The sequence below is a fragment of the Aulostomus chinensis genome, chromosome 12 (assembly GCF_037954235.1).
Source record: "Aulostomus chinensis isolate RoL2024-O1b breed Wild chromosome 12, RoL_Achi_v1.0, whole genome shotgun sequence".
Taxonomy (NCBI): domain Eukaryota; kingdom Metazoa; phylum Chordata; class Actinopteri; order Syngnathiformes; family Aulostomidae; genus Aulostomus; species Aulostomus chinensis.
This window is the reverse complement of record NC_141331.1, coordinates 29,306,572-29,322,414: the sequence shown is the minus strand read 5'-3', so window position 1 is coordinate 29,322,414 and position 15,843 is coordinate 29,306,572. Positions and strand designations below refer to the sequence as shown.

The 15,843-nt window shown below is 46.9% G+C and overlaps 1 protein-coding gene across 25 annotated transcripts in view; it reads left to right on the top strand.

Annotated features, from left to right (window-relative positions):
* The window catches only part of lrch1 (leucine-rich repeats and calponin homology (CH) domain containing 1), a 73,165-nt gene that overhangs the window by 54,333 nt on the left and 2,989 nt on the right, over window positions 1-15,843 (top strand). For 7 of the 25 annotated variants that reach the window (XM_086221076.1, XM_086221084.1, XM_086221073.1 and 4 more), the window contains 5 exons: window positions 3,654-3,763; window positions 4,229-4,366; window positions 4,499-4,576; window positions 6,498-6,777; window positions 6,914-13,122. In XM_086221076.1, coding sequence (XP_086077202.1) covers window positions 3,654-3,763; window positions 4,229-4,366; window positions 4,499-4,576; window positions 6,498-6,777; window positions 6,914-6,930 — 623 coding nt within the window. In that variant the 3' untranslated portion in view covers window positions 6,931-13,122. Of the gene's footprint in view, window positions 1-3,653; window positions 3,764-4,228; window positions 4,367-4,498; window positions 4,577-5,552; window positions 5,657-6,069; window positions 6,134-6,497; window positions 13,124-15,843 lie in introns of those variants that run through there. The other 18 variants (XM_086221075.1, XM_086221081.1, XM_086221082.1 and 15 more) reach the window with 15 other exon arrangements.

Here is a 15,843-nt window from a genome sequence, read left to right as displayed (position 1 = left end):
AGTGAAGTTGCTGCAGTGAACATGAGGCAGTGCGTCGACTGATTCCAAAGCCATCTGTGTGGGTGTGTATCTTCACATAAGGCAAGGCAAGGCAAATTTATTTGTATAGCACCATTCATACACAGGGCAATTCATAGTGCTCTAGACATAAGACAGGAACCTGGCTGCAGATGCTTCACCGGTGGGGTTTGATTGGGCTCCAACATCTTTGCCGATCGTGTTTATGGATGATGTCCAGCCCTGTTAGAATTTGTGTTCAAATCACTCAGTTTCCAACCCTCCTTCTGCATGAAGGAGTCAATGTTTTGTAGGTTGAGTCATCTTCCGTTGGGACCTTTACATATTCTACAAATCTTCCTTCCCCCTCCTCATCATCACTCTCAGGGTAGTCAACAGTGAGCACATGAGCTTGGTGCGTCTCTGGTTCCCAAGGTACAGCACACCATCAGTTCGAAGTGCTGAGCTGGATCTGGTGGCTTCAATAACAGTCTGGATAAATACATGTAAACTTTCACAGATGAATTTGAATATTAGAATGGTTTCACTTTGAAGTAATGTAGTTCTTTATTTGCATACTGAGCAGGGAGGTGAGCTCGAATCACAGGATGCAGGTTTGAAGCCAAGTGTGAACACACAGCAGAGCGGTTCTATCGTGTACATCCTAGCATGTCCCCCTCACTCAGTGTGAAGTGAAGCTGGTGGAGCCATGAGTACAGTCATAATAACTGTTCAAGTGGTCACATGTGGCACGTGGGTGAACATGCAGACGTGCATAGACAGATGGACACGTGGAATGAGCGGGACAAGGGTAGATTTGCCATACAGGTTGTGGACATCCGAGACATGTGTGGACATGTGGGACCAGTGTGAACAGGGAAACATAGAACAAGCATGAATACGTGGTTGTGGGTACATGTGGGTCAGGCGTTACCATGTGGGACCTGTGTGAACATGTGGGACATGGGACAAGCATAACATGATGTGTGTTATTATGCTTTGGACTCCAAACATCTTTATGCTAAGTGTTAGCTTCTGTGCAAAACTTGATCCAAAGTTAAATAGCTTGAAAGGCTTGACTTCTTGTCCTATGACTCAGCTGAGTTTAAATGTGTGTTTTCGTGCTGTTTTGGAGAACGTTCTAGCCTCCCAGGCCTGTGTGTGTTCTTGGTCTTTGAGCCGATGCAGGACTGATGAACCATAACTGTGATTCTGATTGTGACTCTTGCTCTATAATGAGTACAAGCCTCAGGGAATGTGACATCACCAGGAGCTGGCTATGCTTGCATCATCACTGCTCCTGGCCTCATTAATAGCCAATCATTACTATGTGTGTGTGTGTGTGTGGGGGGGGGGGGTTCAAGTCCAGTACGTTTCCTGTGTGTGTCTCCAAATTTGTCCATCCGTCCCTGCTGTCTCCCACCTAGTAGAGCAGGAGTAGAACCTCCCTCCTAGTACAGCAGGTGTAGAACCTCCCACCTAGTAGAGCAGGAGTAGAACCTCCCTCCGAGTAGAGCAGGTGTAGAACCTCCCTCCTAGTAGAGCAGGAGTAGAACCTCCCTCCTAGTAGAGCAGGTGTAGAACCTCCCTCCTAGTAGAGAAGGTGTAGAACCTCCCTCCTAGCAAAACCTCCCTCCCAGTAGAGCAGGTGTAGAACCTCCCTCCTAGCAGAACCTCCCTCCCAGTAGAGCAGGTCTAGAACCTCCCTCCTAGTAGAGCAGGTGTAGAAGCTCCCTCCTAGTAGTGAAGGTGTAGAACCTCCCTCCTAGCAGAACCTCCCTCCCAGTAGAGCAGGTCTAGAACCTCCCTCCTAGTAGAGCAGGTCTAGAACCTCCCTCCTAGTAGAGCAGGAGTAGAACCTCCCTCCTAGTAGAGCAGGTGTAGAACCTCCCTCCTAGTAGAGAAGGTGTAGAACCTCCCTCCTAGCAAAACCTCCCTCCCAGTAGAGCAGGTCTAGAACCTCCCTCCTAGTAGAGCAAGTCTAGAACCTCCCTCCTAGTAGAGCAGGTGTAGAAGCTTCCTCCTAATAGAGCAGGTGTAGAACCTCCCTCCTAGTAGAGAAGGTGTAGAACCTCCCTCCTAGCAGAACCTCCCTCCTAGTAGAGCAGGTCTAGAACCTCCCTCCTAGTAGAGCAGGTCTTGAACCTCCCTCCTAGTAGAACCTCCCTCCTAGTAGAGCAGGTGTAGAAGCTACCTCCTAGTAGTGAAGGTGTAGAACCTCCCTCCTAGCAGAACCTCCATCCTAGTAGAGCAGGTCTAGAACCTCCCTCCTAGTAGAGCAGGTCTAGAACCTCCCTCCTAGTAGAAGCTTCCTCCTAGTAGAGCAGGTGTAGAACCTCCCTCCTAGTAGAGCAGGTGTAGAACCTCCCTCCTAGTAGAGCAGGTGTAGAAGCTTCGTCCTAGTAGAGCAGGTGTAGAACTCCCTCCTAGTAGAGAAGGTGTAGAACCTCCCTCCTAGCAGAACCTCCCTCCTAGTAGAGCAGGTCTAGAACCTCCCTCCTAGCAGAACCTCCCTCCTAGTAGAGCAGGTCTAGAACCTCCCTCCTAGTAGAGCAGGTCTAGAACCTCCCTCCTAGTAGAGCAGGTGTAGAAGCTCCCTCCTAGTAGAGTAGGTGTAGAAGCTCCCTCCTAGTAGAGCAGGTGTAGAACCTCCCTCCTAGTAGAGCAGGTGTAGAAGCTTCCTCCTAGTAGAGCAGGTGTAGAACCTCCCTCCTAGCAGAACCTCCCTCCTAGTAGAGCAGGTCTAGAACCTCCCTCCTAGTAGAGCAGGTCTAGAACCTCCCTCCTAGTAGAGCAGGTGTAGAAGCTCCCTCCTAGTAGAGCAGGTGTAGAAGCTCCCTCCTAGTAGAGAAGGTGTAGAACCTCCCTCCTAGCAGAACCTCCCTCCTAGTAGAGCAGGTGTAGAAGCTCCCTCCTAGTAGAGCAGGTGTAGAAGCTCCCTCCTAGTAGAGCAGGTGTAGAACCTTCCTCCTGGTAGAGCAGGGTTAGAACCTCCCTCCTAGTAGAGCAGGTGTAGAACCTTCCTCCTGGTAGAGCAGGGTTAGAACCTCCCTCCTAGCAGAACCTCCCTCCTAGTAGAGCAGGTGTAGAACCTCCCTCCTTCTATGAACCAGCACATCTGAGACAGCAGAGATGAAAACCTTCCTTTACCAGCAGGAAGGTGGAGCAGATCCAGGATCAGTGGGGACGGACGTTTGCTTTGACCTGCAGGAGGGAGAGAGAGACGGAGGACAGGGACAGAGAAGACAGAGGACAGGGACTTAGCTTTAGCTCAGTTACAGCTTTAAATGAAGAGGCCTCGCTCCTCTGGAGACCTCCTGTCTGTCCACTGATAAGAGCTGTGTTCAATTTCATTCTTTTGATCAAGATTGATGTAATTTTTTCATGGATAAAGGGACGTTTGCTGTGTGTGTGTGTGTGTGTGTGTGTGTGTGTGTGTGTGTGTGTGTGTGTGTGTGTGTGTGTGTGTGCGTGTCCTGTTCCATGGAAACATAAAGAAGCTCACTTGCCTGCATCTTCACTGTCTCCTAAACTGGACTGACGAGACAGGTTGTCCTCATCGAGCTGTCCTGGAGACGACCACCTGGCCTGCCTGGTGTCTCACACTAACACGGCCTCCTCCTCCTTCTTCCTCTCCTCCTTTTTCTTCTTTATAGTGTTCCTGCGCAGCCATAAGAGTCTGGAGTCCGTAGATCCTCAGTTCACCATGAGGAGGAAGATGGAGCAGCTGAGGGAGGAGCTGGAGCTGATGGAGCAGCTAAGAGACGTGAGAATTATCACTTTTGTCTCATTTATCATGACTGAAAAATCCTAAGAACATTTGGTCTGTCCTTCCTGTAGTTTGTGATCAGGACAAAAGGTGATGTCTTGAATTTTCCTCAATGATAAAATGCACCATTAAATCAAGATGGTTGTCAAAGACCAGACAGACGCGGCAATTTCTAATTTCTACTCTGGTTAAAAACAGGAATTCATATTTTGATTCTTGAGAAATCCTTTTGTTCTGGTATTTGATATTTTGTAAGTCTACAGACTTTACTTTGATGTTTAAGATCAGTGTGGTCACATGTTTGTCTGCTGGCATTTAAAGTAGTTAGTGTTCAGTAAATCAGGACACAAATCCTTGCTGCTCAGACACTCGTGTTTGTTCCAAGTATTTAGAACGTGGCTTGTAGATGCTGCAGGAACCCAGTCTGACTCGTGGGGGGTTTTGGTTCCTGTGTGTCCGCAGAGCATCGAGAGCCGGCTGAAGGTCATCCTTCCTGAAGACCTTGGCTCGTCGTTGATGGATGGTGTGGTTCTTTGCCACCTGGCCAACCACATTCGCCCACGCTCTGTGGCCAGCATCCATGTCCCCTCACCTGCAGTGGTATGCCTCATGACCTTTGACCCCTCATAAAAGCTTCTCTTCATCCCTCATGTCATCTTTCCTCTCCTCTTTTTCTCGTGGTTGACCGGTCCCTTTTGTGTAACACATTCCTGTGTGACTTTGTGCTTGCAGCCCAAACTCAGCATGGCCAAGTGTCGCAGAAATGTGGAGAACTTCCTGGACGCCTGCAGAAAGATTGGCGTACCAGAGGTAAGGTGATAACTCCCCCTATCAGATGGTAGGGTGGTTGCCTCCATGAACAAGGGACGTTCTCACAGCTCGAGGGCTCTAATCTGTTCTTAGCAAATATCTAAGGAATGTTATGATGTGGAACCCTGATGGGCCATGAACTAGCCACGCCTCCTGCTGATCAGCACACTATAGGTGGTGGATGTTTGCACTTGAAACCTCCAGCCTGAGGACCCCCAGTTCACAAGAGGACCCCAGCCACCCACCCAGGTGTTCCGGTGTCCTGCAGAAACTCAGCCGTTCCCATTTCCTGTCACTTTTGATCATATGATTGATGAGTGGCAAGAAATGATGTCATAAGGCATTCTGCAGGACATTGAGATGAGAACCAGACCTGGGATGAACGCTGATGGGATGTCCTTAGCTCTTTCCCCTTTGACTGTTAGTCCTCAGAGTGTGTGAGGGCTTCAGAGCCCTTCGGCGTTCTCCCAGGACTTGTTCATGTTCATACGTGCAATCATGGCTTCTAAACAGAGATGCTGATTTGTCACTGCTGTCATTGCTGCCTGTGGCTCTCCCCCTCCCACTTTACCTCCATCATGACTGCTGACATCCAGTCCAAGCTGACTCTGTGTGTGTGTGCGTGCGTGTGTGTGTGTGTGTGTGTGTGTGTGTGTGAAAATACACTTTGAGATGATTGTGGTTTCTGTTAAAGAGACAGTTAAGAGATAAACTTCTCTGAAGGGTTAAAAAGCACCGACACCAGTCTACTGAAGTAAAACGACGCCCAAATGCAGTAACAGTCAAAAGCTGAGTCTTGAACACACCAGGGTCACACGTCACACATTCACTCACACATCCATGGTGATGGTGAGGGAATGAGGGCCAGTTAGGACATGGTTGCTGGGCATCAAACCCTGATTACCTGACAGCGGCGAGGATGAGTGGCTGTCGTCAGACCAGTTTGAGTGGTTCTTGTCTCGTTTCTCGTAAACAGATGTGGGAACGTCATCCTCGAGACAACAAACATCCTTCCTGTGATGAGCATTCATGTTCATGTCCATTTGATCGGGAATTTAAATTGCAGGCTTCAACTAAAGGGTGAATATGTTGTTCTTACTGAAAACCAGAAAACCCACTGAAGTGTGTGATACTTTTCGCCAATAAAACGTAGTAACTGATTAGTATTGGAATTCTGTTATAAATTCAAATATCTTAAATGTTTTGTCTTTAACTAAACACTAATTGAATTGATCCAAAACAGTTCCTGTTGACCTTTATCAGCCTGTTTCTGGCTTAACTGACTGCTTGACCTTTGACCTCTATCACTGCGACTTGCTAACGCTTCGCGGCTGCTGTGGATGTTGCTAACTGCACAGAGCCGGAATGTCTTGCTGACTAACGCTTCTCCAAGCTAACATGCCACTAGTTTCGTCTCCTTCTTGCAACTAGCTTCTGTGCTAATGTGCTGGCCTGCTCTACTGTTGGCTTGACTATCGCGGTTCTCCCATCAGCCACCTCACTCCTCATGACAGCCTGCATACTGGCAGAGAGCACTTCTGTTTCTCCGTTTTCCCAGTAAGCATTGCTGCTTGTTGCCATGGTAACTGTGTCTGCCTCACCATTTCACACTCTTTTCTGTGACCTTTGACCTCCTGTCCAGTGGCTAACCTCCTGCTTTTTCTTTCTCTTTCTACTTCCTGGCTGGACGGCACCTCTTCTCTTGTTTTCCTCTCAACTTCGTCTTCTTTCCTTTCTTCACCTTATCCCCACCCCCTTCTCCTGGTATCTTCCATCCATCTCCCCTTCCCCTTCCCTTTTGTAACCTTTTGAAATAAAACATCACCCTCCCTCCTTTCACTCATGTAATTCTCTCTGTTTATCTGCCTTCATTGCATTTTCCCCTCCCCTGTTCATTTATTGTCCTTCTTATGGGGGCCAGTCTTCCCTCTGCTCGCCCTATGACATCATCCAGTGCCGCCTGCAACCAGTTTGCACCACAGTTCGTACGCTGGTTGGCTTGGATGTAATCGCTACAGAAGGGAAACAGGAAACGGGAATCTCAACTCCAAACCCCACTGCCTCTGGGGTGTCCAAGGCTTCCTCATTGGTTTCTGTCACCACTCAAACCCCACCCCCAGCCTGGCAGATCTGGGACTTTATTGGCTCAAGCCTGGTCCACATCCTTTGCCTAGTTCTGCTCTTTGTGGCCTATAGTTGGAGTGAGTTGACGTAACTCGACACCCCAACGCATCCCCTCCGTATGCACAAGCTCCTCCTCTTTATCTTTTTACTTTTTCATTTCTGTCAGATGGAAAGAACGATGCCTCAAATCAAGGTTCATTTTGTGCTTTACAGGACATTCGATTATGTGACCATCAAAGAGGAACCCCACCAAAGCGCTCTTCTTCTTCTTCCTCGGCATCAATTTTACAGATAGAAATGTATCTGGCCACGCCCCTAACCAGGAAATCAAGCTCCTATAACACTGAGCTGTGATGCATCATGAGTGACACGGAACTTACACAGATGATGGAGGTGTGGCCATATCTGCCAGGTCAGTGTCACATGTAAAGATCCCTTGGACGATTGAGCCGGGACTTAAGCCAGCACTTAAAAAAAAGTTCTCAACTCTTCACTGATTGGCTTTAAAAACCGTTTGTACTGTTATGCTTCATGTGGATCTGAGCAAACACCCATGCTGCACCCATGTTCGCATACACACACGTTTGCTTCTGTAATTTACACACCAACATGCTTGACTGAAACTGCCAGAAAGAGAAACGCCGTGTGTGGAAGTTGAAGCTCCATCGACGAGCAGGCACAGGGACGGGACTCAGAGGTGACACCCGGCAGTGGCGGAAGTGCCCCTGATAGCTCGAAACTCTCCATTTCTCCGTCATCCAGCTGTCCCATTTCCTGTGCCCTATGCTTCTTCTGTGTTTTTTTTGCTGACACGGGAACTAGCACCACCAAGTGTTTATGTCACTGTGGGTGGAGACACAAGCAGCTGGAGTGTGGCTGTCCATCAGACGTGCTCATGTACCTCTGTGGCACATTTGAAGATGAGGGCAGGGGGTGACTCAAAGTCAGTGAAAATGGTGTTTTTTGCTTTTCCCTGCAGTTGTTGCCGTGATTCACAGCAAGGAGCCTTGGCTCAGCATTCCCGAGCCGCTTTACATCGATTTACCATTTATGGTTAAATGTGGGCGTTTCACATGAGATGGATTTCAAGCACATTTCCAGGTAGACTGTGATTTATGAAGGGAAACTGCTTTCAGGTGAGGATTTGGTGAGAATCCTGCACACTGTCGAATAAATGAGGGCTCAGATGTTTCTACGGTAACACCGTTTGTTGTGTTTAGCATAGCACAGCCTGCTGTTACCACGGCAACCAAAATCTCCCTGCAGCTTTTAGGTGCCATCATGGAGTCTTGAAGAGCATTCTAAGATGAGTAATTATGTCATATGTCAATATATGGATACAAATGTCATGGAAGATTTCAGTTGTTGTGCGTCCATCACTGACTGAAGATTCCATTCCATAATTCAAGCTAACTGGACTGAATCTGGGAATGATTTTCAGAGCAGCACAGAGGTGACTGAGGTTGAAGGTTCCGCTCTGTTCCCAGCAAATAAACAGGAACGCAGTGGGACCTTTCTGAGGTGTCGCAGCACCAGCGTGCAAGCAGGAGACCTCCAATTTGGACGTGTTGAAGTCCGTCACTGTAAAACTGGTACAGAATAATTGATCAACAGAGGATTCCTTTAATACTGAAGAGTGCCATTCAGTGACTGAAGGGCCTGAATCAAGAGTGCTATGTGTCTCACTCTCCTGGAGCTGCTCAACAGCCTGCAGCCATGCTTATTAATGGTTTGAATCACCTGATTTAGGTTCCTTTTCATGTGAACAAACACAATGTTTTGATAAACATGAGACCTTTGCGCTTTTCCTTCAGCTACTGTGAATGACTTCATGTGCAGCTTGTCTGTTTCTGGAGAATCTGACGTTTCCCTGAGCTGTTCCTCTGTTGCCCACTATACAAGTCACAGACGCATTTGCTTTTATTTCTTAGAGAAAAATAAATAAAAGAAACAAGAAAGATAACTAGTACTTCCAGTTAGGCCAGATACTTGATTTCATTGGCTTTCCAACACAGCCGGATGTCGAGGAGTCATTTCCTTCGGATGTATTTATAAAGCAGAGGCTTCACTAGATTTTGCTGTGCTGGATGGCTGAAGCCATGTTTACACCACACAGGCAGCCGTGATCAGTGATCATCCATCCATCTTCAATTGCTGGGTCACCCTGGGCAGGTCACCAGTCCACCACAGGGCATCATACTACGTTATGTTCATGAAGCTTTTTGGTCCCTTTTTTTTTTGCTCTGGTATTTTACTCAAGATGGAAAAAAAGAGGGAAAAAGCAGTGGATTTGAGAACCAGAGCATGCTAGACAGGAGTTAGCATGGAGGGAAGATGCAAGCTGTTACTGTCTCGTCAGCATGTTGAACGTTACACTCCTGAGTGAAGGCTTTGGAACTGGGCTGGTCAGGAATTATTCTGGGGCTTTACACAGGGGTGGAGGAGAGGCTGCTGCTAAAATGTCCTCTGTCGTCCAAATCTCTTGTCTTAATCTCTTGGCTGCATGGAGAGCAGACCATTTTCAGCATAGAAATTTTTTTTAAATCAGAAAAGATGAGCAACAACCCCATGGATTTATTGTGCAGAGGCTTTTAAAAGGCACTGAAGTTGAGGCTGGACTACAGCACTTCTGAGAAGGAGGCTGAGAGGCCAGATTGAGCTCAGCACAACAGAAACCTTCTTAGATATTCGCAGGAGGCAAAATGAACTGGTGCAGCAGGAGCAGTCAATGGTGTCTCAGCATTGTTTTTTCTTTTGTATACTGTAGGTGCGTACATGAAAAACAATCAAGGTCATTGGCATTTATCATATGGTAGATTAATGATTTTTTAGCCACAGACCCAGTTGCAGTATTTGTCTATAATAGCTGTTTGACATCATCTCATGATCTTGTATTTGTTTCTTGTTGGAGTCGCTTGCTGGATCATTTAATCAGTTTGGTCTTCTGACTCAGAGGAATGACAAGATCTGAGTGACTTACTAATTGGTTGACTCAGTGATTCATTGATTAATTGACCCAGTGACTCATTGACCCAGAATTTATGACCTGTGACTTCAGCAAGCTTCAGCTAGATTTGGGGGTTTTCATGGTGTCGGTCTTCCCATGGCACCCATCTTGGTGTACAGTCTATGGTTTGTTTTACAGTGAAATAACAGTGAAGCAGCCAGATGCTTGACTGGAGGAATAACATTAGCAGTGCAACAAGTTTGAGGGGATAAATGCACCTGTCCAGTCTGTGATGTCATTGTCTACAGGTGAAATAAAAGGTCAAATTAACCAGATCACGCTTGCTGCATAATAATAACAATAATGATGAAAACAATGACAAGCTAGGCTGGTCATTTGCCTGTTGACATTCTTTTGGCTTGGCTAAGCTGACTGCTGGGAACACTGTAGATAACTCTTATCAATAATGTAAATAAAAACAGAATATTTGTCAAAATGTCTGCTTTTATGTGAGGTTTTGTGTTCTGATATGAAGAATATCTGAATGTGGTTGAAAACTTCCGTAAAACAAGCAAGTTGACATTCATGTTTCAGTTGTTAAGTCTAGTCAAGTTTCTGTGTGTCTCCAAATCCCTCCATCATTCCTTGCTGCCTCTGTCCTCGTAGAGCAGGTGTAGAACCTCCCTCCTAGTAGAGCAGGTGTAGAACCTTTCTCTACTAGAGCAGGTGTAGAACCTCCCTCCTAGCAGAACCTCCCTCCTAGTAGAGCAGGTGTAGAACCTCCCTCCTAGCAGAACCTCCCTCCTAGTAGAGCAGGTGTAGAACCTCCCTCCTAGTAGAGCAGGTGTAGAACCTCCCTTTACTAGAGCAGGTGTAGAACCTCCCTCCTTGCAGAACCTCCCTCCTAGTAGAGCAGGTGTAGAACCTCCCTCCTAGCAGAACCTCCCTCCTAGTAGAGCAGGTGTAGAACCTCCCTCTACTAGAGCAGATGTAGAACCTCCCTCCTAGTAGAGCAGCTGTAGAACCTCCCTCTACTAGAGCAGGTGTAGAACCTCCCTCCTAGTAGAGCAGGTGTAGAACCTCCCTCTACTAGAGCAGGTGTAGAACCTCCCTCTACTGGAGCAGGTGTAGAACCTCCCTTTACTAGAGCAGGTGTAGAACCTCCCGCCTAGTAGAGAAGGTGTAGAACCTCCCTCCTAGCAGAACCTCCTTCCAGGTCTAGTAGCTCCCTCCTAGTAGAGCAGGTGTAGAAGCTCCCTCCTAGTAGAGCAGGTGTAGAACCTCCCTCCTAGTAGAGCAGGTGTAGAACCTCCCTTTACTAGAGCAGGTGTAGAACCTCCCTCCTAGCAGAACAGGTGTAGAACCTCCCTCCTAGCAGAACCTCCCTCCTAGTAGAGCAGGTGTAGAACCTCCCTCTACTAGAGAAGGTGTAGAACCTCCCTCCTGGTAGAGCAGGTGTAGAACCTCCCTCCTAGTAGAGCAGGTGTAGAACCTCCCTCCTTCTATGAACCAGCACATCTGAGACAGCAGAGATGAAAACCTTCCTTTACCAACAGGAAGGTGGAGCAGATCTAGGATCAGTGGGGACAGACGTCTGCTTTGACCTGCTGGAGGGAGAGAGTGTTGGAGGTCAGGGACAGGGTTGAAGATGGAGAAGAGACAGGAAAGAGAGAGACAGAGGACAGGGACTGAGACATCCTCCCATCCTACTTTTGGAGCCTCTAGGAACCAGCAGGAACCCTGCATCCTGGGAGGGAAGGGTTCTAGCTGGATCATAGGGGACTCGGAGCTCTGTCAGGGATGAAGGAGCCTGACTGTTGAGGACTTTGATGGTAGAAGAAGAATTTTAAATTCTGTTCTGAATCTGACAGGGAGCCATGCAGAGAAGCAGTCCAGGAGAGACCTGGTCTCTGCTACCAGTTCTAGTCAGGGGGGCAGCAGCATTCTGGACCAGCTGGAGAGTCTTTAGGGACTTATTAGTCCAGCCTGGTAGGAGGGAGGTGCAGTAATCCAGCCTGGAAGTGACAAAAGCAGGGACTAGTTTTTCTGCATCTTCTTGAGCCAGGATGTGTCTGATCTTAGCAATGTTACGTAGATGGAAGAAGGCGTCCTGGAGGTTTGTGGGAGTTAAAGGATCCTGGTCAAAGAGAACTCCTAGGTTCCTTATGGTGGTGCTGGGGGCCAGGGTGCTGCCATCCAGGGTACCTGTCTCATCAGATCAGGTGGTGCTCAGGTGTTTGGGCCCAGCACAAGAACTTCAGTTTATCAGAGTTTAATAAAGGAAATGATGGTCCTCCATTCTTCTTTTTGGGTTACATAAAAAGTTTTTATACCTTTTCAACACTAAATATACAGTGGTCTCAACATAATTCCAACTCCTGAGTGGAATCCCCTTCACCCGCACACATTAGCAGATCAGAGGTGGGTGCAACTCCAGCACTCTGGTTGCATCACGTGTGATCAGATACCTGGGCCGGCGAGCCTATCTGTCTTCTTCTCATCTGTGCAAGAAGATAGAAAAAAGATAGCACTGAATGTTCCTGGAAATACAATTGGAAGCATAGTTTGCAAGTAAGGTGCATACCAGCCGCTGAAGGCCTCCATGCCAGAGCTCCACCACATCCACCATTACTTACCCGAAAATACAAGAAGGTTTGGGATTCCGCTCACAGGGCTGATGAAACAAATCTGTAACTTTTTGGACCTGTGGGTTAGCGGTACGTCTTGAGGAGGACCACTGATGTATATGCTGGGTCACTTTGCCTCCTTTAGCACTGGAAACCTGCAGCATGTGGATGGGAAGATGGAGTCAAACAAGTATCAGGAAATCAAGCAGAAAGAACAAAGAGCCCAAGCATATGTCAGTCTTGACCATGAGTGGTCCTAGAAGATTCAAGATTGGCTGGCACCTGACTGGTTGGAAGTGAAGAAGGTGCTTTCAGCACACAAACCTGAGTGTATTTGTGAAATGGAAGCCAGTACCCGTGAGGAATGTCTCCAATGCCTCAGGAGCGCTGCCAGGAGCTGGAGTCTGCTGTTCATCCCATGGGCGCTACAAACCCTTCTGATGAAGCAGCTCAGACTGCAGTTATCGTCTCAAAAAAGCATAAAATCTGCAGTTATCATTAAAGTGGCATTTTTTTTGTTGAATCTGAGAAACTGTTGGTAATTCTATTTGTGTTGAGCTATTTCAACTGTTCTTGTTCTATTCCTTAAATGCAAACAACTTAAAGATTGTCAATTTTGTTTAGAATCTTAACTTTCAGTGAGGTTTGATTTACATAATAAACAAATGGGTATACATGTATATACGTGTATATGTATGTTTATATATACGTATGTATGTATATACATAGACACACACATATATACACACACACATTTAAGTATTTATGTAAACATGGTTTATTACGGATTAATCATAAAAAGTAAAAGAAATAAAGGCTTGAAATATGTCACTGATAAATCTGTTTCACTTTTTGACTTTAATTTGTGAAATAAATAAACTTTTCCATGATATTTTAATTTATTGAGGTGTGTGTGTGTGTGTGTGTGTGTGTGTGTGTGTGTGTGTGTGTGTGTGTGTGTGTGTGTGTTTGTGTGTGTGTTTCCTTCAGGACTGCCTTAGTTCTTCCTGACACACTTGGTGCCAGGTGCTGGTGCTGGTAACGTTCCTCAGAGGTTTTGGTCCATATTGACTTAAGAGCATCAGATCAGGCTCATCTGTGATCAATCTCTTGTTCCATCACATTCCAAAGGTTCTCTAGTGGACTAAGATCTGGTGCCTGTGGAGCCCTGTGAGCTCATGTTCCTAGAACCAGTTTGAGATGATTAGAGCTTTGTGACTTGGTGCTTGATCCTCTTGGACATAGCCATCAGGAAGTGGTCCACTGTGGTCCTACAGGAACGGACACAGTCAGTGTTCTGGCACCTGAGCTCATAGCGAGACACACATTACCAGTCAGCTAAACTCTTTTACCTTGACTGCAGGAACTATGTTAGGTACCTTCAATGCTGAGGGAGCAGGACGTAGTTGTCAACGTGCACTTGTACGTCCATTTATTGAAGATACAGGTCAAGTTGCTTCAAAGGTTGCAAAGGCAAATGGAGCTTGATGACAAGAGAGGTCTTTCACCCATGCGGTCCCTTTGCTTGCTTGATAGGAAAATGGCTGCCAACCAACCTGTACCATTGAGAATGTGCATGTCTAAAACAACAGAAATGAGCCACATTCTACTTACTGACCTATGGGAGGTGTGAAAACACTTAAACAGAATGAAGACTTTTAATGTCACACTCCCCACCTGGTATTTAACACAAAAAAGATAACTATAAAAGACAAACACCCGGGGGGTTTAGTAAATGTCTTAGTCACCCTAGGCGGAAATGAGCACCACCACCTCAGTGACGGGGCAGAAGAAGGTTTTGGAAATCTCTCCTCTGGCAACCTTGAGCTCCAACCTCCTGACTTTACCATCACTTGAAGGGAAGGTTTTTGTGACCAGTGCCATGGGCCACTGGTTTCTCGCCACCTGGGTATCAAGAAGAAGCACTAGGTTTCTATCCTTGGTCTTAGGATGGCTCTTCTGCCACTTGGAATGACTCAGCAGTGTAGAGAGATAATCGCACCTCCACCTATCCCAAAAAGCACTGGCCAAGTGCTAAACACTTCTTCATTGATGATGATGATCAGCATGGGAGGGGGAGAACTGCAAATTTTCTGGGTAAGGATCATGGTCGGAGTAAGAGGTGATGGAGCATTTGCATCTGTAGAGATGGCCGCCAGAGGTCTGACAATTATGGCAGATACTTCTGCCATGACTGTGAACAGAACCTCATGAGAAAGCTGAGAAGGTTGAATCTGAGAGAGCATGGAATCTAAAATCCTCCTGGAGACCCCAATCATCCTCTCCTACACACCACCCATGTAAGAGGAATTGGGTAGATTAAATATCCATGTAGCCTTTTTTTTGCTGAAGAACCTGGAGACATTAGGCTCCTTATCATCTTGTGGAAGTACTTTGAGTTCCTTACAGACCCCCCTTGAAATTTGTGCCACAATTGGGGCGGATCAACTTTAGGTGACCCCAGACGGCAAAAAACCGACTTAGAGCATTTATGAAGCTCCATGTGTCTAAGGCCTCGATGAGCTTTATAGGAACAGCACACACACTGAGACAGGCAAAATCCCTGCCCACCTCTTTCTGTATGTGGCACCTCCACGTGTGCATTGAGTAGAGATACTCAAAGGGCCGAATACATCAATGCACACATTGGTGAAAGGCGGCTCGGTGCTTAGCCTATCTGAAGGGAGGTCAGCCACCTTTTGCTCTGCATTCTTACCTCAGAGCTTGTTACACGTGACACACTTGTAAAAAAGTCTCACAATGCATCTCTTGGCTCCACCCATCCAGATTCCATTTGCATTTATAGCTCCCTCAGTGAAGACCCGGCCTGGTGCTTGACTCTTGTGGACATGGCAGTGACTAGGGATAATGAGGGTGTTGCTCCTCTGCTGTAAGATTCAAGTGATGAAGCCAGCCCCGATTCTCAAGGGCCCATCACTATCAAGGACAGGATCCAACTTCCTCAGCGGACTGTCCTTCAGGATGTTCAACCCTTGCTTCAAACTCAAAATCTTACTTTGATATCCTTCACTTTGGGTACATGGAATGATGACTTATTTTGCCGTCAACAGACTGCCAAACGTGGGAACTTTCGCACATGGATGGCAGCCTTTACAATCTGTGTTCTCCTTTGGAGTCTTGGCTCTGGTGGTCTCTGCAATGTGGATCAGGATGCAATGGCTCGGATGAGAGACTACCAAGTTGAGAACCTTTCAAATGACTGAGAGCCCAAAAATGTGCTGGTGCAGCTGATATCAGAGTCTGGGTCTTAAGATTTTTCCATGAGAGCATCTTCTTTCGTGGGTACCAGCAGGAACTTGGGCCCGGTGAGCCAGCTGGTGTTTGAGAGAAGCCCTGCAGGTATTGACTTGGTTGCTACATCTGCTGGATTCTGGTTTGTGGATACATGGTGCCATTGCCTGGGGTTTGAGAACTTTCTGATGCGTTATACTCTGTTAATGACGTACATGTAGAGTCTGCGGGTAACATTATGAATGTAATCCAGCACGACCTTACTGTCAGTGTTACATTTCATGTAATCAATCTTGATGTCCAGTTCTCTGAACACC